The 23,579-nt window shown below is 49.7% G+C and overlaps 1 protein-coding gene across 7 annotated transcripts in view; it reads right to left on the bottom strand.

The window, feature by feature from the left end:
- The window catches only part of GRAMD1B (GRAM domain containing 1B), a 269,444-nt gene that overhangs the window by 39,539 nt on the left and 206,326 nt on the right, over positions 1–23,579 (bottom strand). For all 7 annotated transcript variants that reach the window (XM_038005068.2, XM_073021867.1, XM_008021276.3 and 4 more), the window contains 2 exons: positions 6,867–7,077; positions 214–234 (listed from right to left, as the gene is read on the bottom strand). In XM_038005068.2, the coding sequence (XP_037860996.1) occupies positions 214–234; positions 6,867–7,077 (232 nt within the window). The remainder of the gene's footprint in view (positions 1–213; positions 235–6,866; positions 7,078–23,579) is intronic.

Raw genomic sequence — 23,579 nt, 5'->3', positions numbered from 1 at the left:
CACCCCATGCCCCTTCCCCCCAACCTCCATTCCCCCTCCCCCAATGCACCCCACACCCCTTCCCCCCAACCTCCATTCCCCCTCCCCCTATCGCACCCGACACCTCTTCCCCCCCAACCTCCATTCCCCCTTCCCCAATTGTACTCCATGCCCCTTCCCCCCAACCTCCAACCCCCTCAGGTACCCAACAAGAAGGGAAACAGGAATACTTACATTATACCAGCTCTGGCTTTTCTGAAAAGAGAAAATGAAAGAGAAGGTAGAATTAGGGAAGAGATGTGGGGAAGGGCCGGGGGAAGGGTACACAGACAGCGGAGGGTGGGCAGGGAGGAGGGGTCCAAATGCAGCTGAATGCTTCCCATGTGGTTGCTCAGGAAGGGTGCTCCTTTCTCAAGGCAGTTCCAGAAAGGAGGCCCGGGAGCAGTCCATGCTGGAAGCCCACCGCGGGCGGGGTGGCAGGCAGCGGCAGCACCAGCTAGAGCTCAACCGGAAGGGAGCTGGAGCCCCATCGCAAGGTTCTGATGGGGTGAGGGGCGCACGTGGGCATTCCAGACCCAGTCCCCAAATGGGCCCTGCCCAGAAGCAAAATGTGATGGCGGCCAACCCAGCCTTCTGCTCTAAGACAGCTCCCTATAAAAGGCAGGGTGGGACACTTTCGAGGTAGACAGGGGACTACCTAAAACTCCCTCCAACTGCACTCTCAGCAGGCGGGTGAGCAAATCCCTCCTGTGCCAAAAAACGGGCTGGACCTAAACTCTGATGGTCGGCGAGTGCTGGGGGGTTCTGCATGGGGCAGGAGGTTGAAGGGTCCATTCCAACCCAGTGGTGCCATAATTCCGAACAAGCAAAATAGATCCCACCCCAGCTCCAGAACTTAGGTGTTCTCCATTCCCAGACCCAGGAAAAAGGGGACCTGAATGTCTCTCAGGGGAACAGGAGGGCTAGCTAAGATCGTGCCTTGTCTGTCTTCAAGCCCTATGGCCAGTAGTCCTTCATGTACATCCCACTTGAAAGACAGATGGACACGCAGGCAAGCTCGTGTGCACATATACACATACATACTCATACGCATACACACACACGCACAAATACACACACGTACACACATATACACAAACACACATACACACATGCACACGTACACACCACACATACACACATGCACACACCACACATACACACATGCACACATACACACTACACACACATGCACACACACGCACGCACATACACACATTCACACAGATACACATGCACAAATACACGTGTACACACATATACACAAACACACACATACACACATACCACACACACATGCAGATATGCACATATACATGTGCACTTGCACACACACCACACATGTATACACACATACACACAGACACACACACATATACACAGAGATACACATATACACAGACATACGTTCACACACACATACACACGCACACACACGTGCATGCACACACACACGCCTAAGCTCCATCTCTTGGTGGAGCTCAGATTATTTTCAGTTTTAGGGATCACTGGGTGGAATACCTTAGCTCTACCCAGAGGTCTGGATCCCCTCCACGTGGTGTTAAAGCGTCCTTACCCAGAAGGGCAGACAAGAGTAGCCATGGTCCTCGAATGTCTGCTGTGTCTAGAGGGGAGGAAGCGACTACGTACCCAAGGGTGGGTGTGTGCCCACTGTGATGACTGCTGGTCATGTGATCTATCTCCCCCGTTCCACCAGAACTCTGTAAAGATGGTCCACCTTCACCTCCCACAGAGAAACCAGTCTGCAGAGGAGCTGGAGGGGGCTGAGGGGCCTCGCGTGGGTGGGGCTGCTTCCCAGCAGCTTTGCCCTCACACATGACCTCGATGGCCAGGATGTGACCAGAGGCCAATGGCAAGTCCCCCTCTGCAAGGTGCTCTCCAGGGTCACTTCCCAACAAAGCCTGTCACCACGGTCCATCCAAAGGCCACACCCTCCCATCATAGCTTCATCCCCACCTCCAATTCAGAGGTCTCAGCAGGTAAAGGGCCCAAATCCAAATATTAAAAACTATTTTTTCCTGAGAAAGGTGCGGCCACATGGGAGTCCACAAGCTGAAAACTCGCCTCTAGGCATTGCAGCCAAGGCTACCCACTTCTGGAGGAGGCAGATGGGGCAAGCAGGCTGCGTCTGGGGTCTGCGCCTAGGGATGGCTCACTTCCTGAGTCCTCACACAGAAGCCCTGATTCGGAGCCCACCGGGCAGGAGGCTGTGCGGATGTTCATTACAAAAGACACTTCTCAGCAGTGGGAAGATGTGCTCTGGGAGCGGCCGGCCCCAGCAGCCCCACAGTCTCCTTGTGCCGGCCCCAGTGGCCCCACAGTCTCCTCAACTGCAACCCAGGTCATGAGATCTGCTTCACAACGGAGAAACCATCTCCCAAGCTCCCAGCTCCTCGTATCAATGCCGTGACCTTCGTATAAGGCACTAGCAGGAAAGGGGGCAACAGGAACATGGGCTGACAGGGGAACCCCAGATGCCTGTGACTCCTCCTGCACGGGGCTCCCTCCTGCCCCAAGTAGACAGAAGTAGATGGCCCCTTTGCATGGGCTGGCACGTCGGCGCCTGTGCCTTCCAAATCTGTGTGGAACAAAGTATGAGGGTCACACACAGCCTCAGGCAGGGAAGCCAGTCCTGTCTCTAACTGCTCTGTGATGCCCTTGTATCTAATGTTTGCTCTTTTGTAAAGGCTGCATAAGAACATGTTTAAAGAACCGAAAAGAAACGTGAAAGATACCAAGGAGCAGGACTGTGCTGAGGCTCTGCCCTGAACCAGCTCCAGGTGGCTTCTTACGTGCTGCCACTGAGGAGCCACAGGAACAATGGGTCCCCCCTCCAGCCACGTCCAAAGCAGCCCCCGAGCCTGTCCACTGTGGGCAGGGGTCCCTAAACTCTGCCCAGCCTGTTGGAGGCACATTCAATGCCTGTGGTTCTGCATTCCCACAAATGAGTCCCAAAGGCGCTGCCAGACAGGAAGGACCCAGACCCACAGGGGCAGGGAAGTCAGAGAAGCTGCAGGCTTCTGAGGGTGAGGAGGGGCACCCCTCGTCGTCTGGCTTTAGTTTGCTGTAGAGCCCCTACCTGGAGGACCAGGTCGGAGGGAAGGAAGGCACAGAACCAGGGAGCAGCGATGGAGGCTTCTCTGACAGCTTATAATACATGGATTTGGCCAAAGAGGAGGAAGGGAGTCAGGACAAAGACACAGCTGTTGGGGACACACTCATTTCTATCATTTTTCCTAGAAGGTCTGAAAAGCAAGCACTTATCGGAATGCAAGGCCCCTGGAAACAGACCCAGGTTACTGGGAGGTGGTTTCCAGAAACATCTCGCACTGCAAAGGCTCTGGGAGTCTGGAAGATTAAGGTGCGGGGTGTGGCGGGGGGCGGGCAGGGACTAGGTCAGCTCTACATGTAGTAGGAGTTAGAAATAAAAAACAATTCTTACTTTGATCAGGTTAAGTCTGTCATACTGGAAAGAAAATCACAAAAATTAGATTTGAAAAAAAAAGGAAAGTCAAAGGAGGGTCAGTGCCACGGCGCGAGGGCGATGCCCGCGCCGCGGCGGGAGGGCGGGAGGCGTGCAGCTGGGCAGGAGCAGCCGCGATTTGCCGCACCTGCTGCGCCAGCCCTCAGGGCAGGTGGGAGAGCGGTAGAACGGCCCCTCGCTCCCTCTGGTGGCCACAGGCTGTCACTACAGGGCGGAAGCTGGGCGGCAGCACAAACTCATCGGGAAGGAAGTGCTGGGGCAGGGCTGCACCTAGGAGGGCTCGCCCGGGCTGCACAGTGATGGATCCAGAGGGGTCGGGCCTTAGCGATCACCTGGTGCCATGCCTACACAGTAGCAAATGAGGAAACTGAGGCCCAGAGAAGAAAAGAAAGATCCCGTGCATGGGACCCGGGGAGAAGCAGAGGCACTGGCCAGCTTGCCCAAAAAATATAAGGCATGGTGTCCTCTGGGGTAACCAGGAGACAGGGAGTGAGGTGGACTAGCTACAACAGTATCAGTAAAAATAGCTATGAAATGACTTGCTGGGAATACATGTGATTAACCCCAGAAGACGTTCCACTGGGGAGGGGCACGTCCCCATCCCGCTAGCAGACCCTCCTCTTTTCGCTGCACCATCTGCTCCAGGCCCTGGCCTTCAAAGAGCCTAATTCCCCTACTGGTTCTAGTGTTCCTCTTCTGAAGTCTGTGTGTCCTGCACATGCACGTCCCAGGCCAATACAGCGGCTCCCAGCTCCACCTGGGATACTACGGTGTCCCTCCTCGCACGAGCCCGTCCTATTTTAACTCCATTGAAAGGATGGCAGGGCAGGTGTCGATGGCAATGATCAGTGGGAGAATGAGGTGGGGAAGTAGGGAATCAATGTCAGAAAACTCAGAATGTGTCTGCCAGGGATGGGTGTGGCATCCACCCAATCTCCCAGGAGAAAGGAGACCTGCACTCACCCCAGCCCCTCCCTCCTCAGTTCCTACGAAAAGGCCCAGATTGGCTCCTGATTCCTGCTCGGCTCTCAGTCCCTTCATTATGTCTCCTTTTAGCCTCTCCAAAATCCCACTCAGAATTCTACCTGGTCCCTGACGCCTGTCCTGGCTACCCCATTCAAATGATTCATCCTGCCTCGGAGCTTACAGAACATCCCCAGCCACTCAAGAGTCAGGCTTGGGGTGTACAGAGTCTGGATGGAAAAGTGTGCAGGAGCGGGGAGCCGGGAGCCTGATGCCCATGTCAGGCCATATCCTTCCTCTTGCCAACTGAGCCTTGAGCACCCACTAGTCCCACATCAAGCCAGAGGTGGGAGGCACTCAAGAGAGGCTGCCACAGGGCAGTTCAAAACCCCATCCCCAGACATCAGACATGCCTGCACCTGCCAAGCTGCCAGAGCCCACAGAAATCTCCTGCTGGCTTCCTCGCTCCAGGTGAAGTTCCTCCTCCCCTGTCCACTGCCGGCGACAGCCATTTAAAATCCTCAGAGCCAAGATGTGCATTTAGTCTGAAGGTCACAGACTACAGGATTAGCCGTGTTGCCCCTTGTCCTTCCCTCAGGAAAGGGAACCAGCTGTTCACCCTCTTCCTCCCCAAAGCTCTGAGAGACTTGGGACTATTATTAAGTCATCCTCGGCTTCCCCTTCTTCAGGCTGCATCCCACCCCCTTGCCCCATGGGCCTTGCTGTTCCCCAACACCTATCGCTCACCCTCCACTCACTGCATATTCTCCTATGGCCTCAGAATTCCTGGGCTCCCGGGAAAGACTCTGGCACCAACCACATCTTTCCAGGGTCTGCCAATGTTTGCCAACCTCCAGGCATTGGCACCCCACCCTCTGGGAGAAGAGCTCCCCACTCTGATCATGATTCAGGATCCTAAGCACACCATGAGCCCCAGTCTGGGCAGTGGGTAGAAACGCTAAGGGGTGCCCAGGCTGAACAGCTCTCGAGTGGATAGGTACAGAACATGCACGCAGAGCTCCTGAGGGCGTGGTTGTTGCACCAAGGAACTCATTGACCTGAACCCCTGCCCCTCAATCAGCGCAGCCCTCCTGCCATCCTCATCACCACTGCTGGGCAATCCAGAATCAACCACCAAAGGGGAGGGGCCTGCAATATGACCAGATGGGGTCTCCTGCCCCAAAGGAATGAAACTAATGCCAAGCAGGACTCTGTTTCTCAACCACACCATATAAGGAGGGAATAAACTCCCAGCCAGAGGCAGTGTCCAGGGAGCAGGCAGACATGGGTGCAGGGTGGGGAGTGGGGGAGGGTCTGTACTCCGACATCAGGTGCAGTGAAAATGGGCCTTCAATGACTTCCAAGCCAGCCTGCCGGGGGACAGTGGGGCCGGCCCTTCTGGGAAGGGGACCAAGCAGGATATAAGGGCCAGAATTGGCAGGGCCAAGGGAGGGGGTGCTGAGCACTACAGACAGATCGACACTAGAGGGGAGATAAAAGGACAGAGACAAAAGATGGCTTACTTTTGAGAGGCGCTTGTGAGACTAAGACCATGCATGCAAAGAAGGTATTTGGGAAATGGTGGGGAAGAAGAGGAAGAACAAGAAATCAAAAAACAAATTCAAGTGGGAAGCCAGCTCCCATGCCTCCCAGGGGTCCCCAATTACCCCTTCCCAGGCCCTGGGGATCCCAGGGTGAAGAAAAGCTTCCTGAAGGAGCCCCTGGACAAAGACATCTCCTGTTCCCCAAAGGACCGAGGGTGGGGGAGGACATCTCTGGGGAACCATAACTAGCCCAGGGTCCCCCACCCCCCCGGGCCTATTTTAGGCCTATCCATGGGCCAAGGGCCCCGGTACTCAGGCGGCAGTGCTGACATCCTTGGGAGGATGGAAAGGCCCTGCCACCCTCCTCTCTGCCAGGTGAGTAATAAGTGGATTAGTGCAAAGGTAAGGCAGGAATGATGGCCAGGGAGGAGGTTAAAAATAGCATTCTGCAAGGTTCCCTGAGGACTCTCCGTAGCAGTATAGCTGTCCCAAATAATGTTCCCTTCTACCCCCGCTCCAGGGACCAAATTTGAAAACGGTAGCAGGAATAAGCAGATCACCCCCTAATGATTCCCAGAGCATCTCCCCTCCAAATCTAAAAAAAAATATGAGCCTCCCTACCTCACCCAGCCCGCCAAGAATGCTTAGCGGGGAAGATATGGAACTAGGGTCTCTCCTGCCTGTCCCGCCTCACCTCACTGGATAACGACTGTCTCTGGGCCATCAGGGCTGTTAATCACGTGAGGACCCTGGCAGATGTTCTCCAGCTCACCACCCCAATAACGCTCCCGCAGCCCCTGACAAGGAGGTACTGCCTCCAATGGGGTCCCGCTCACCTTGGAATTTTTGCCGCCGCTCCGGCCGGACTGGGAGGAACAGCTGCGCTGCACGCCCTGCTCCGGCGTGGACGGGGACTTGTCCGAGGAGTGATCTGAGCCCTTCTCCACCATGGTGTCTCCGTCCTGGTTCTGCGGGGTTGGCGAGCGAGACCGCTTCCGGAGGATGGGCGAGCAGGCCGGAGTGCTGCGGTTGGAGTTACTGGCAGTGCTGCAGCGGCAGATGGAGCGAGGGAGCGGGGTGGAAAGAGAAGGAGGAGGAAAGGCAGGCAGTCAGTGATCGAGGCCAAGGACAAGTCCAAAGGAGCCAGCTCAGGGAGCCAGGTGAGGGGCTGGGGAGAAACCGGGAGAGGGGCCCAGGCCGCGGCTTGCCGCACCGTAATACTGCCGCTGGCCACGGGAGGGCAGCAGCGCCCATGTGCCATGGGCACAGTGTCAGTGGCATGACACAGACGCAGGAGGCCAATGGGCAACTGACATTTAGACATGCATCCATCCATCTGTCCGTCCAACCCATTATTGTTTGAGCCCCTATGATACGCCAAAAATTGTCTGGGGCATATAGAATTTAATACTTGAAAGGCTCACTGGAGACCATCCAATACAATCGGCTCATTTTATACATGCTGCTAATGCGAAGCTTCTATATTTTGTTCAGACATTTTTGTTCATGACAATAACAATGACAATCCTGTTTTTCACAGCCTTCACGTACGCATTATTGCTTAAAACGTTCCACCAAGGGAGTAATGGCAAGTACCATAATCCCTATGTTAAAAAATGAAGACCAGTGCCTGGCAGAGGGACGCTAAATGCCCGCTGATCACAGAGGGCTTTGGAAACAAAGTGCGGCTCTTCTGATTTGTAACTCACCCGCACCATATTATTTCCTCGTAAGGAAGCCATGTGGGTTCCTGCTTCCCCTGCCCGGGGTAAAGATGCGCACAGCCGAAGTTCTCACATTCCATATCCCTATATCCCAACATTTATTCCCAGTAAGTACCTTGTACTTCCCACAGGACCAAATCCCCTTACACCAAGGCTTATAAACTGCAAATAAAATATTGACTATTTGATATTTCACTTCTGTTTTCAATGGACTAGAAGAAGAGATGAGAGACAGAGGGGAGAGAGAAACTGAATGCAGTTAAATGTTTGCTTTGCTTGCGAGAGTGGAGAAAGGAAAGAGATGGAGAAAGGGAGAGGCTAAGGAGAAAGTGCCAGCAGAAATGGGAAGGGAAGGAAATGTGAGACTGGAAAGCCAAAGAAGCATGGGGCCGGAGAGGTGTCCTGCCCACCCACTCAGCAATCTCTCTGCCGGGTCAGGCTTCAGGAACACCCTGGACCCCGCTGCAGGCTGCATCCCAGCCTTCCCTCGGGGAGTGGGGTGCAGGGCTGGGGACACTGTCATTTGCATGAAGATGCAGCTGTGACCTCAGATGTTCCATTGGCCCCATTTGCAATGAAAACCATGCCCCTTTCAGCAAAACCTTCCACCTGGGCATCCTTAGCGGAGAGAAAGGGAACAAATTCCAAGAGCCTAACCCAGCAAGTGTGGGCAGGAGGGAAGCTGGGGGCAGGCAGTGGGCTAACTTTTAGAAGGAAACTGATAAAGGAAAAAAAAAAAAAAAAAGGAGACCAGAGAAAAGGAAGATAAATGTGCCCCAAATATGTATGGAGAAAAGCAAGGCCCAATGTTCCACTGCATCCTAAAACAGAATTTACATGTAAAATCTCATTCCTAATAGTAACAATAATTGTTATTGGGGGAGGCCTGTTTTTGCCCCACCCATTCCTTATCCTTACTCTCTAAACTCGTTTGCTACCATAAACCCTGGAGAAAGGAAGGTACACTCCTTTTCTTTGGTTGGAAATGCCAGGCCATGGGGTTGGTGGCAGGCAGATGCCTGAGTGCACAACCCCTTGGGAAGCGTGGAGAGCAGGTGCCAACACACGTCTTTCTGGGGTAAGTCTCCTTGCTCGAGGGCCAACTCCAGCCCACAACCACATATTCCAAGGTTTAAACTGTCTTCCAGGATTACGTTACTAAAACAATGGGGACCTCTACCCTCTAGCCCCAACTATAGTAGTTTGCTCAAAAAAGAACTAGAGAAGTTGGGAGTGGTGGCATGAGCTGTAATCCCAGCTACTTGGAAGGCTGAGGCAGGAGGATCATTTGAGACCACGAGTTTGAGACCAGCCTGGGCAACATAGTGAGATTCTGTCTCAAACTAACTAGAAAAGGGATGACAATCAAACACATGCTTATCAGACACAATGGCCCCACAGCCGTTGTGTATTTTCCTTAGATGAGGGAATCTTCACAAATTCCAGACCCTGGAATGGAAAGGAGATGCCTTCATCCTTCCCCAAACCCAGAATCCCTGCTAACTGGCTTCAAGCAAGAGGTAGGCAACACAGTCTAACATGGAGGAAACTGACTCCAACTATCCAAAACCACATGAATCTCACATGAAATGATCCAAGCATGAGAACTCCTCACCGCCCAGCAGCCCCACTTCAGCCCACCCTCCACACACCATGCAAAGATCTACATACCTAAAATGCTGCCTTCAACACATCAGCCAATAAACAACTTACACCGTCTCTCTGCTCTTAAGGCTGTTGATCATCTGTGCAGTTCTTGGAAACTTCTCCCTGATGACACGCACCTCTCTTCTACTCCTCTGCCTGTCTCAACTCTTGCTACTCAGCCTGAAATTAATCCTTCCCTAAAGGTGAGTCTGTCACCTCCCTGGCTGTCTCCAGGTTTCTCTAACTCCAACCAGGCAGAGACTCCTCTACCTGCTTCTGGCCCTGGTCACAGTCGCTAGCCTAACCCAACAACCAGCTGCCAGGTGGAGGCTTCCTCCAGATGATGTCTCGTGAGTGCCTCACACTGAATACAGAGCTGGACATCTTTCCTTCCAGATCTCCTCCCATGACAGCCCATTCTTGAGGGCAATTTCACTACCAGGTTTCTCAGGCCGCACAGCCCTCTCTTCCATCTCACTCCATAAAAAATGAGTCAGTGAATTCCACTAATTCTATTTCTACAAAGCTCTCTACCTCATCCTTCCCTTCCTTCCCCAGGGCCCCAGTTCAGGTTCAAGGAATTCTGCCTACCCTCTTCCAATAAAGAGCTGGTTACGTGGTCTTCTCTGCCTCCTTTTCTTCTTCCTACTCACTCACAGCTGTGTCATTAATCTTTCTAAATACAAGCCCAACACCTTACTATGCTCTACTAGCTCCCACATTAAAGTCCAAAATCCTCAAAATGGAATCTAAAGTTCTCCGCTAAAAGTAAATGACACCTCTATGCTTTTTGTCTCCTTATATGCTCTTAAAGGGCTTGCATATTCCACACTTACACACTTTCCCCCAATTCCCTTAATATACATGCTCTTTCTCCTGCCTCCAAACTCCCATACGACTCACTACTTGAGCCTAAAGAGCCCTTGCCCTCCTCATCTTGCTGCTGGAGTCCTGCTCATTCTGTTTGTTGTTGTTGTTGTTTGTTTTGTTTTTATTTTATTTTTTTTCCTGTTCATTTTTCAAGACCCATCTCAAATCCCACTTGCTCCAAAAAGCTTTTCCAAACCTCTCCCACGGAGCTGACCAAAGCATTGAATGCACATAGCCTGGTATGAAGGACCTACAAACTCCTGGAGGCACAGCCCTCTGCACGCCCCACACGGCCCAGCAGGGCTGTGTCAGTGGCATGTGTTCCACTGAGCTGAATCCCACCCTAGTGACAGTCTTCACCCCTTTGGCTTTACCATTCTCGAATATCAAGATGGCTCCCAAATCTGTACCTTCAACCTGCCAATATTCATCAAAATAGGTAAACATTATTGAGTGTTCATGAGCTCCTGGTGTAGCACTGAGTACTTATTAAATATTATTTCATTTAATCCCCCAACCAACCCATGAAGTTGCAACGAATAGTATTGTTAGTCCCATTTTTCAGGTGATAAATTTGGATTCTTGACAGATTAAGTAATGCACCCAAAGTCACACAGATGGATGGGAGGCAGGGCAAGACTTCAAACACAGGCCTATCTGATTGTCAAGCTCATTCTCAGAAGCAGGCATGCAGTCGTGTTTGTTTGCCGGGTGGATAGAAAGATAGACAGATGGAAAGACAGTGGGTAGCTGGGTGAGTACAAAGAAAGAAGGAATCAACTTCCTGCCTCCAGGCTTCAATCCATTCTCTCTTTTCCTGTCAAAGTGAACTTTCTAAAAAGAGGATTTGGCATTTTTTTCATCCTTTTTGATGACCCCTATAATTTCCCACCATCTGTGAAATAAAACCTGAACTCTAGACTATATGTTCCTCAATTATCTCACTCAGCCTACCTCTGAAAACCCCAACACTGGCTACCTTTCCAACACACCTCTGCCTCAGCCATCAGGGACTATCTGCACCTCTGCCTCAGCCATCGGGGTCTATCTGTGCCTCTGTGTCAGCCATCGGGGTCTATCTGCACCTCTGTGTCAGCCATCGGGGTCTATCTGCACCTCTGTGTCAGCCATCGGGGTCTATCTGTGCCTCTGCCTCAGCCATCGGGGTCTATCTGTGCCTCTGTGTCAGCCATCGGGGTCTATCTGCTCCTCTGTGTCAGCCATCGGGGACTATCTGCGCCTCTGCCTCAGCCATTGGGGTCTATCTGCACCTCTGTGTCAGTCATCAGGGTCTATCTGTGCCTCTGTGTCAGCCATCGGGGTCTATCTGCGCCTCTGTATCAGCCATCGGGGTCTATCTGCGCCTCTGCGTCAGCCATCGGGGTCTATCTGCGCCTCTGCCTCAGCCATCGGGGTCTATCTGCGCCTCTGTATCAGCCATCGGGGTCTATCTGTGCCTCTGTGTCAGCCATCGGGGTCTATCTGCGCCTCTGCCTCAGCCATCGGGGTCTATCTGTGCCTCTGTGTCAGCCATCGGGATCTATCTGTGCCTCTGTGTCAGCCATCGGGGTCTATCTGTGCCTCTGCGTCAGCCATCGGGGACTATCTGTGCCTCTGCGTCAGCCATCGGGGTCTCTGCCTCTGTATCAGCCATCGGGGTCTATCTGTGCCTCTGTGTCAGCCATCGGGGTCTATCTGCACCTCTGCCTCAGTCATGGGGGTCTGCCTGCAGATCCTTTTACCATGCACACTCACTCTTCCATGTCTCCACGTCTTAGCAATCTCTCTCTCTCTCTTTCCCTCTGTCCCTCCAATCACCTGATGGACATCTACACTTCCAGACTAAGCCCACATATACCCCTTACGTGTCCCCACCCGGTGCTCCACCTCCACTCTGATCCTTCTCTATAAAAGAAGAAATGTTTGCAGTTCTAGTTCTAAGTCAGCAAAGTCAGCACTAAACTTGCTAGAGTCCCGAAACTCCTACAAGGTAACCCATTATCCCATAGATGTGGATGTCCTGCTGAGCAAACAAAACCAATTCCTGAGTATCTTCTAACACATAACATACATAGCATAAAGTTTCAAACAAACTTTATAATATGCCATTCATCTGACCCTGCCACCATTATTCATAACAGGATTTCAAAATCTTGGGATTTAAGAGCTAAAAATAAAAAAGACCTTACATTTGCTGTAGGGATGGAATGAAGACTGATGTTAGATGGGCTATGGGACTAAGACTCCCTCCCAGAGTTTAGGGTTAGTATATTCAACCCTCAACTTCACATGTAAGAAACCTGAGTCTAGGGGGGTTAAGTGCCTGGACAAGGTGATATGACTTTGGATCTGGCTCTTCAGTTCCACAAATATTTCCTGGCATAATATGAGACATTCAAGTTCATTTTTGTGAATAAGAAAGGATCTGTGTGCTTGGGACATTACTAGTCAGGAAGAGCTGGGGGCCTATTCTTCTCGTGTTAATATAATCAGTAAGTGGGATGATAGAAGAGAATAAAGGAAAAAGAGAAATGCTGCCTTGAGGATGTGGCACTTGTGCTAGATTCAGAAAATGTGTTGGAGCTAGCCAGGTGAAAGGTATGGGGTTCAAGGAGGGCATGGTAGGAGAGAAGAGAATGTTGGGGGGGGGTGGCAGACAGCACGAACAAGGGTGAAAAGGCATAAAACAGCATGGGATATATGGAACACTGACAGAAACCAGGTGTCACCAAGTATAACATGCTTCAGCTGATGGTTTAGAGATTCCTGTAATCATCAGCTCTCACTCATAATAGGTCCTCTAAGACCCCCACCAGCCACCTTTAAGCCATGGCAGGGGCCCCAGAGGTCATTCATTTATTCCCCCATTTCCCCTATTTTTAAAAATCTCCAACACAGGCTATTGCTGTCCTCCCCTGGTTACCTTACTAGCAAACAGTGCTCCCTGAAGTCTGACCACAGTATCTCATGCTACCTACGGTTCGATCCTACCTCCTATAGTTAGGTCCAGCTGATGTCCTTGAGAAAAGGGAAGTAGAGAAAGAAGACGAGGACTCTTCAGGCTTTCTTCAGTGACTCTCTGCAGCATCCCCGCCCCCACCCCCACCCCCCGCGCCCATCTCAGACACAGTGGCCGCTACACCACTTTGCTTGGCTTTCTTCCTCGTCCTTAACCCCGGTGTGGTCCTGCAGGCACAAGGCAGACCTTGTCAGCAAGCCAGCTCCCTGATCAGCTAACCGTGCATTTTGCAGAATCCTGAGTAGAGCAGAATAGTTAGTTGGCGTTCCGGTGTGCCTCACTTGAGTTAACCTGTTTGCCTTCAGAGAAAATCATTTCTGCCCCAGATATTGCAAAATATATACCTGTCTCTCTGTCCCCCGGTGCCTCCACCTGTTTGGACTGCAGCTGCTCCTTCCTACTTCCCTCTGCAGTGCACGCCCTGGCTGCCCCAGCCCTGGAGCGTTCCCAATCAGACTCTCAGCCCCCCTTCCCACACCTGAACACTGCAATGAAGTGCTGACTTCATTGTTTCTTCTAAGCCCAGCCCTACAGTGACCTGGATGATCAAATGTATGGCTGTAATCATCTCAGTGCCAAGAGCACTGGTAATGAGAGATACAAACACCTATCTCATAGGACTATTGTGTTAAATGAAATAACCTAAGTAAACTATTTAGCACAGTGCTTGGTACACTCCATAAATATTTTTGAGCTGCTGCTATCATTAAGAAGGCTCTTGGCTGGGCGCTGTGGCTCACACCTGTAATCCCAGAACTTTGGGAGGCTGAGGAGGGCGGATCACTTGAGATCAGGAGTTTGAGACCAGCCTGACCAACAGGGTGAAACCCCATCTCTACTGAAAATACCAAAATTAGCTGAGCATGGTGGTGCACACCTGTAATCCCAGCTACTCAGGAGGCTGAGGCAAGAGAATCACTTGAACCCAGGAGGTGGAGGTTTCAGGGAGCCGAGACTGTGCTACTGCACTGTAGCCTGGGGGACAGAGCAAGACTCCATCTCAAAAACAAACAAACAAACAAACAAACAAAAAGACTCTTGTTCCTCTCTGTAAAATGTGGAGTAAATATCCTCGTCCCCTTTCCTCAGAGGCTTTGATGCTCCCAAGCATCACTTTCTATAGTAGGAACCAGGAACACAAAGGATGCTTCCTTAACATGCAGAATCCCAGCCTTAACCTGACACCACGCCCCACTCCCCCAATAAATGAAATTTTCCAGTGGATGGCCTTAGGAATCTGCATTTCAAAATAAGTATCACAGTTCATTCTGAAGCACTTTGAAGGTTGAGACCACTACACTCCCAAGAAACTATCTCTTAAGTATCAAGGAGTGACATATCTGTCCAGGTGACAGAGACCTGTTTACAACTCTGGGTATAACAGCTGTGCAGTGTCCACCAGGTAGGTGGACCTGCTGGAATAGTAAAATCATCTGAGCTTGTCATAGGAATTGCTAATGTGAAAGAATCTGATGTGGAGATGATGAGGTGTGGGCAGAACCTGATGGGACATCACCTTTTGGTGTAGGAGCCTAACGATTACCATTGGCGCCAAGGACCACAGCCATATCACAAGCATCTCCTCTGTCCCTGCCATTTGTAGCATGGGGTAAAGGCTGATGACTAGTCCCTAATTCCTAAGAGAAGACTACCCTGTTACCTAGTTACACATGTCCTATCTCCATGCTGATTCCAAAGTTTCATTGATAATCCTTCTCAGTTCTTTATAATGCCATCACAAATATCCATATGAATTAGCCAGCTCCCCTTTGAATTTTCCCATAGCATATGCTCAAGTGGCTGAGAGAGAAGAGCCACGGGTGTATCTGTATAACATTTGCATGAAATTTACATGCTGCCTGCAAATGCCTCCATTTGTAGGTCTGCCCCACTAAACCAGTTCCAAATTCAGAGTCTACAAGGACTCCATGAAGATGGTTATTCTTTCTGTATTATTGCTAGTCACTTGCTAGAGTCTACATTCTGTGCCCATGTCACGGCAGGTGGCAAGGGCAGACCCAACCAGAACCTTGTAGAGGGGAGTGAATAGCCCAAATCACAAATACCAGCAGGGCCTCCAATTCCCCTTGGATCCTCCTCCTTAGATAGCAAACTACCAGGTCACTGGCAGTGACCTCCTTGTCATAAACCCCTGAAGTTCCTGGTCTCAGTTCCTTTTACTCATGAAAATAAACCCACAGTCCCAAGTTCCCAGAAGATTTGACTGGTTCAGAGAAAGAGCTGAAAGGGCCTTTCAGGTCCAACCCTCTCACTGCTGTGAATACAAAAGGTCCAGGGAGATGACACAACTGTCCACCAAGGAGTTAACAGACAGCAGGATGGTTCTTCCCCTTCACAGCTCAGACTCAGGCACCTAACAGTGCCAATCTCAGTGCCTCCCCTTCCCCACCTACACGCTTTTCAGGATGCTGGATGGGGCTGGGGTTCAAAAGGATAAGATCTGCACTGTTCTAAGAGGAGCTCCCTGTGACCATGCATGGAACCTGCTCTCTGTGTGCCTATCACTGGCATCTAAACCTGGTGATAAATGCCACTGGGTCCAGTTCCCTTTCTAGGGGAGAAAATCAAGCTGTGATTACCTGTTTGAAAGAAGGGACCAGAACAGCTTTGAGAAGAGATGCTTTTTTTCCCTACAGCGTAGAAGTTCTCCTCCCAAACTTACATTAAAGCAGAGTCTCAGCCTGGTCCAGGTGTGCCACACTTTGGCCTAGATTTAGCAGCCAGTTGCATTTCAGCAAGGGACAGAAAGGGGAAGGACTCCCAAGCTAACGCCTTTCTTCCCTGTCACAGTGCCTACAAATGCCATCTGCAGATTTGACACAGAATGGGCCTTCCCTACCTGCTGCAAAGGCAACATTTGGACAGAAATGAACCTCTTGTCCCCTCTCCTCTATTTGGGTAACTTGCGGAAATTCCTGGAGGCCTTTCCAAATCGGGCTCTTGGGTGAAGTATACAAGGTGTTCAGGGACAGGGTTTGTCCAAAATTTGGACCAAAGGTGGAACTGGACTGTTGCCAGGTCCAGACCACCGGTAGAGACACCTTACAAATGGAAGGCTGACAATTCTCCAGGCTCATGAACCAGCCACTGTGGGCCATCCAAACATTCACTCAGCGTCCACACGACCCATCCCCCTACCTCCTTCAGCACTCTGTCCCTCACATGCCCCATCTCTGTAAATACTGAGTAGATAATTCAGGGCACTTCTTATGGGCAACAAGCCCCACTTACTGATTCCTCCTTCCTTGTCTTGTATAAATATTTAAGTTAAAAAAAAAAAAAAAACCAAAACTTAAAAACAATTTTTACAAAGAAATTTAAAGGTGGGAGAGCCCATCCAAAACATTTGCAGCCAGCTGACTAATTTAATACCTAGACATAGTCTCATTAGGGATCTCCTCAGTCCTGGAAGGAATTACTGGGTGCAAGGGAAAGTCTGAGCAGTGACTTTGGTTGTTGATGAATTTATTAATTGACTAATTAACATAAGGGCAAAGTCCATGGAAAGTTTTTGGCGAAATAGAGAAAAGTAGAACTTCAGTTACCCTTCTACTGGCGTTCTCAGTCCAGAGAGGCGATAGGAAGAGCTGGACCTGGGCAAAGGTTGTTTGCCTTCCCTGCTCAGGCCAAGGAGAAGAGGTCCTTCATCACCATGGCTGGAGTCTCCATCATCCCACGCCCCCCTGCTGCCTGGCTTTCCTACAGCTTCTGTTCAGTCCAGAGTTTGGAATTCAATCCAGGAACAGGCATGACAAACACTATTTTTCATTTCCATGGAGACAAGGCCCTGCAATAGAACCAGGACTCCATGCCTGAAATGACAAAACAGGCTGACCCAGTTTTCCCCCTTCCTACAAAAACAAAATAAGTTTGTTTGGGTCCTGCCACAGCCAAGGAGAAAAATGCAAGAGTTCCTGTTATCTCTACGGATATTTCAAAGAGGAACAAATTAGAACCATCTTTGAAAACACTGATAATGCTACAGAACCAGTGTCAGAAATCAGACATAAATCACTTTACCCAAAGGGCTCATCGTCTGCAGTAAATCCATTCTGCTTCTGCCTCCGAAGCAGCTGGGGAGAAGGTTCATATCCCCTAAGAGAAGGACCAACTATCCAACTTCTTATAGACTCCAACTATTTCCTCAACTCGTCGTGCACCATTTCCTCCCTCATTTTATTCCAGCCTCTCTGGACCTTTCTCTTTCTTGAACAAACCCGGTTCCCCTAGGATATTGGCACTTGTTAGTCCCACCACCTGGAACTCTTACTCTAAACTTTTGAATGCTGGTTCCTTTTCAGCCTTCAGATCAAAGCTCAAATGTCACCTCTTCAGAGTAGACTTTCTTGAAGGACCACTCCATATAAATAAAGTGGCCTTCCTAACCCCAGGCAATCATTACCACGTGGCCCTGTTTCCCTTCACTGCCCTTGCAGGAGCGGAAATTGTCTTGTTTTGTTGTTGCTGTTTCATTGCTTACCACCAGGCTGAGCACTCCATGGGGGCTGGGGCCATGTCTGTGTGTGCTTCCCCAGTACCTCCAGCAAAATGACTGGCACACACTGGGGTTGCAGATTTATAGTCCTTGAATTTTTAAAAATGGGATCTTCTTAAAGCCGTTCATTCCATCGTTCAGCCACTCTGATAGACATGTCTTTCTAAAGCTGGCCCTAAATCTGGTTTTTTTAAAAAAAGGCCAGCCTTTTAGTCCTTTTTCTGGCTCTTGGGTCCATGAAAACTAAAATATGACATCACTTCCAGACTCTCTGCTAGCCTTGTCACTGTCTAGACATCAGGGTACCCGATTTTAAAATCCTGAGCTGACTGGTGCCCTTGAGAAAATCACCTTTTCTTTCTATGCACCTGTGTTTTTTGTCTGTTGCATGATCACAACCTATTTTCCTGGAGTGAGAATCCTTTAAATAATAAACCTAATTAGACCATGCATCCCAAAAGTAAAGAGCTTCCTATAATTGCTCATGGAGTGAAACAGGATTAGCAGTGGAATGTGAATTCCCAGTTAAGAAACTGAATCCTGTTCCTAAATTCAGTCCTTTCCACGTGGCAAAGACACGGGATGAGAGTACAGATTGTCGCTAGGCACATATTCAGCTAGCTCCTACACCTACAGGGCTGGGACAATAAAGACTTAAGATGAAGCAGAAGATACTGAAATCAAACATAAGAACTTACTGCTGTTGTACAATTTCCTTTTCCTGAGATTGTTCACAACAGAACAAATGCCTAGCATTTAGGGGACAGTTCTGCTGGGTTCGCAGGCTGAGCATTGGCTGAGCTGATCTACGATAGTCTGTAGTTTGGAAGGAGCCCATAGTGGTCATGTAATCCATCCTCCCACTGGATGCAGGGCTTCCTCTGCAATGGCCATTGGGCCACCGGGCCTCTGCTTCAGGTTTCTACCGACAGAGCTCCCACTGGCCAGCTGCTTACGTGTTGGGGCAGCTCTAATGGCACTCTTACGTGCCACAGTCCTCATTCCTCCAAGACTCTCAGTGATCACTATCTGTCCAAATCTCTGATTTTAATAGTCTTTAGAAATTAACCTAACCTTGCTGATTCAATGTCATTAAGCAAGAGTCGTTGGAGCACCTCTAACTTTGTATCACATATTCATCCTGAGGGCCCAACAGGACAGCAACAGTATTATGGTTGTATGTGCCCACACGGTATTAAATGTGATATCGGGCACACAGTAAGAACTTAATACTTTTAAACTTGCCTCTATGGCCAGCTGCAGTGGCTCATGCCTGTAATCCCAGCACTTTGGGAAGCTGAGGTGGGAGGATTGCTTGAGGCCAGGACTTTGAGGCCAGCCTGGGCAACATAGCAAGACCTCATCTCTACAAAAAAAAAGAAAAATTAGCCAGGCGTGGTGGCAGATGCCTGTAGTCCCAGCTATTCAGAGTTTGGGGCAGGAAGATCACCTGAGCCCAGGAATTCAAGGCTGCAGTGAGCTATGGTCACACCACTACACTTCAGCCTAGTCAATAGAGTGAGACCCTTTCTCAAAATAAAATAAAATATCAAATTACATTAATAAAATAAAAGCATATAATAAACTTGCCTCTAACAATATCAGTCAACTCTTTAAGTACAACCCCACCCAAAGTATTTCAGAAGCCTCAACGTTCAAGGGAATGGAACCTTGTGAAAGCAGAAAGGCGCTAAACTCTCCCAGGAAGCCCCTTCCTCAAAAGAGATTTCCAATCCACTGGGAGGCCAAGACCACTGGAACAAGGCAAGGAGTTCAACTGAATAGAACTTTCAGCTTCTCCTGTGTTTGCTCATCAAGGGCCCCTCCCCCATCCTCAGCAAGAGAAAAGCTGCTACTAAAACCTGCAGGATCCATCCATCCACCCATCAAACAGTTGGTGAGGGCCACGTTCTATGCCCATGCCAGGTAAAACTCTAGGCATTGGGGATATTGTCTCTGACTCTAAGAAATCCACAATCATCATGGGAGAGACAGACATGTAATGAACCAACACCGTGCAGTATCTCCCATCACCACTCGTCAAGGGAGACAGGCCAGGAAACTGAGGAACAGCCCCCAGGAGTTAGGTGGCCTTCCTGACTCAGGCCTTCCTCATGTCTGATCTGGGGACAAGCCACGCCTTTCTGAGTTTCCGCTTTTATTATGCAAGAACGAGAGTGGATGCTGCCTAACCCACACAAGGACATGGAGGAGGATGATAAAGAACATATAAAGAATACACTGTGAAGTACTGAGAGCAGTCACATCTCTGAGACAGAAGGACTCAGATCTAAATTAGGCAAAGCATCCAGAAACAAAATCCAGGCAGTCTGGGCCCACAGTTAACTCAGCATCACCAGCCTTTCCTCTGGCCGGGGCCACATCACCTCAGCGCCAGAGACTGCTATGGTATTGTCAGGTCCATGTTCCTCCAGAGGCAGTCGGACCACGGCTGTGCAGGCCGGGGAGAAGCTGTGACATGCCACATGCCCTGCCCCTCATATCGCTCATCCCCTGACCTCACTGGCCTCCCAGGATGGCTAATCTCTGCCTGACCGCTGGGATTCAAACTTGGTTCTGATTTATTTTTCTGCTATAATTCAAACCGAAGCATACCGAAGAACGACCACATGTTAAAGTCAGAAATTTTAGAAGAGAGAAAACTGTAAGAGGTCAGTCCCACTGCTGGCTTCAAGCAGATGCCCGTCAACCAAGAGAGGATTTAGTCTAATTTAAAATACATTCAGGGTACGAAATCCCAGGGCTTTTCCTTTGCCACCCTTCTCACTGTCTCCTGCTATCATCAGGAAGTTATTTATGATTTTAAAAAGAAAAAGCCCAGCCTGGGCAATATAGAAAGAGCTGGTCTCTACTATACTTTTAAGAAAATTAAAAAATGTTCTTAAAATTAGCCAGGTGTGGTGGCTCATGCCTGTAATCCCAGCTACTTGGGAGGCTGAGGTGGGAGGACTGCTCGAGCCCTGGAGACAGAGGTTGCAGTGAGCCAACATCATGCCACTGCACTCCAGTGTGGGTGACAGAGTGAGGCCTTGCCTCAAAAAAAAAAAAAAAAAAGGAAAGAAAAGAAAGAAAAAGAAAAAGAAAAAACCCTCTGTTATATTGCACTTAATACCATTTTCTTTTATCCCAGGTATCCTAGACTGCAGGTCAGTTCATCAGTTATAACCCCTCCTCTGTTCCTATCCTCCTTTCTTTGGGTGAAACAATTCTACTTCCTCAAACCTATTCTCTGAAGTTAAAAATCACTTCTCCTACAACATCCCCACCCAATCTTTAGCTCTCAAGGAACAGTTGCTAATTGATGTATAACTCATTGCACCTTAGGACAATTCTGATAGTTTTTATTTTAAGCTCAAACTGTTTCCTGTGGCTTCCTACCAGAGGTCCTATCCTACTCCCTTGTGAGCCACAGAACAAATCTAATTTCTCCTCCACGTGACATTTTCACGTAGCTCTCATGCCTTCTCTGGACCTACTGGACCCTCACATTAACATGGCTCCCTTAGCCAGCAATTGGATTCCTTCTCCTCTGAATGGAGTCCGGGTGATCTCAACTTTCTTAACTATGAAGCCCAGACATCGTTGTAATACTGCAGAGAAGTGGTCTGAGCAGCTCAGAATAGAGCAGAATCATCACTTCACCTGCTTTGGAAGTCATAACGCAAACATATATTTTCAGTCATTTTCTGAATCAAAAGAATCAAGAAATTACTCACTGTTCCTTTATGAGTCTCTGGGTTTAGTGCTTCAACTTTATCCTGTAGGCTAAGTGGGGTGCATATCCCTCCAAGAAGCAAACACCCCCCACCACTTCCGCCAACGAGACAAATCCAAGTTTCGGCAGAAGGATGAACAATTTTACCCCAACTCAGGTTACACTATAATTCTGAGTGTTTTTATAAGTATCTCTAGGCCAGATGCAAAACCACAGACCTTAGGAGTCTCTTATCTGGACACAGGAATGGTGTTTGATTTTTAAGTGGCTGAAAAACATCTGGAGAATATTTTGTGACATGTGAAAATGATAGGAAATCCACATTTCAGAGTCCACAAATAAAGTTTTATTGGGAACACAGCCATGCTCGTTCGTTCATAAATTGTCCACGACTGCTTCCACTGTGCAAAGCAGAATTGAGTAGCTGAGACAGCCCGGCCCACAAGGCCCCCAGTATTGACTATCTGGGTCTGTACCAAAACAGTCTGCTGGCCTCTGGTCTAAACAGAAAAGACCTTGAGAAGGTCAAGGGGAGGCTGCCTGCATCCCAATCATTGGGGGAAAGGGCCGCATGGTTGTTCTTGTCAGCAGAGGAAATCTGTAGGGCCAGAAAACAGAGAAGCGGGGAGGGGTGTGGGAGGTGTTTAGTTTTAGGCTTTTTAAAAAATTATTATTAAACAGAGGCAGGGTCTTGCTAGGTTGCCCAGGCTGGTCTTGAACTCCTAGGCTCAAGTGATCCTCCCACCTCAGCTCTCAAAGTGCTGGGATTACAGGCATAAGCCAGCACACCCAACCAGGAGTTTTTCTTCTAGGTGATGACAGCTTTTATTCCTTCATTCTTTCCACAAGTGCTTGTTTTGCAGTTGCTTAAATGCCTACAGAGGTAACCGGACTAGCCGATTCTCTACTCCCCACCCACCCCCAATTCTCAGGGGGCACTACCTTTTAATCATGGCCTTGACATTATCAATCTCCTGCTACAAGTAGCTTCCAAAAACATCCCTTTCCCTTACCCTTCTTCCAAGGCCAGCTTTTTTCATCTTGGTCCCAAACTTCTCTAACCTGCCGAGCGCTATCCAAGGCAAAGGCTAGAAATACGACCACTATTCAAGGTCAGCTGCGGAGGGAGGAAAGGCAGGAGGTAGAGGAGCGAGGGGGTCTCCCCAGAGCAGAGTGTGCGAGCAAGTGTCAGAGAAGAGGCAAAGATGGCTTTCTCTAGCCCTGCCTGAGCTCTTGGCTGAGGCCCCAGGGAGAGAGCAAGCTCCAAGTCCTCCCCCAGCCCTCCACTTCCTAAATCAAGCAAATAACTAACAATGCGAGGAGGTGTGGGGGAGTAAGGCCCAGCCACTGGGTAGCTATTTTCTCAAAATACATAGCAAATCTCTGCGCCAAATGCTGGCTAAGCCAAAGAATAAACAAATCCCTTTATTTCTCTGAGATGAGAGCTATCAACTTCCTCTCTCATCCTCTCCTTCTGCTAGCCAGATCCATCTGTCCTATGGCCCTCTCCCTGTGGGATAAGCAGTGTCTGTCCATATCTTCCTGACCACAGCTCTGGCCAGCTCCTACCCCCGCCTGAGGCACTGCGGAGGGAAGCCAGCAGGTGGGGAACAGGAGCACATGGCCTGTCCACACCTCCCCCAGAAACTCTCGGCCAGTTCTCCATGACGTATCGTGCCACTAAATCATTCCTCTGCCCTCCTTTCTCCAAGTTAGAGGGCCCTGAATAAGTCTTGCTGGACAAGGAGACCATCATCACCCTCAACCCAGCCTTTCCCTCCAGCCCACCCCAGGGCCACCCCTCCGTGATCCAGAGCTCAGCTCAAGCAGTGCTACTACAGAGGAGAAGAGAAAAGGCTAGGGAGGGAAAAGAAGGTGGCATCTCTGCAGCATGATGTCACACTGGCTGCTTTTGGATCCTCAGAACAGAAAACAGAAGCAAACAACATGGACTCCGGATTTACTCTGCCTTAAAGGTTTGTGTTCTTGGCAGCTCTGAGCAGCCTGCGTCAGATGGGAAAAGCACACAACCAGAAA

The sequence above is a fragment of the Chlorocebus sabaeus genome, chromosome 1 (genome assembly GCF_047675955.1).
Source record: "Chlorocebus sabaeus isolate Y175 chromosome 1, mChlSab1.0.hap1, whole genome shotgun sequence".
Taxonomy (NCBI): Eukaryota; Metazoa; Chordata; class Mammalia; order Primates; family Cercopithecidae; genus Chlorocebus; species Chlorocebus sabaeus.
This window is presented reverse-complemented; position numbering and strand designations above follow the sequence as displayed.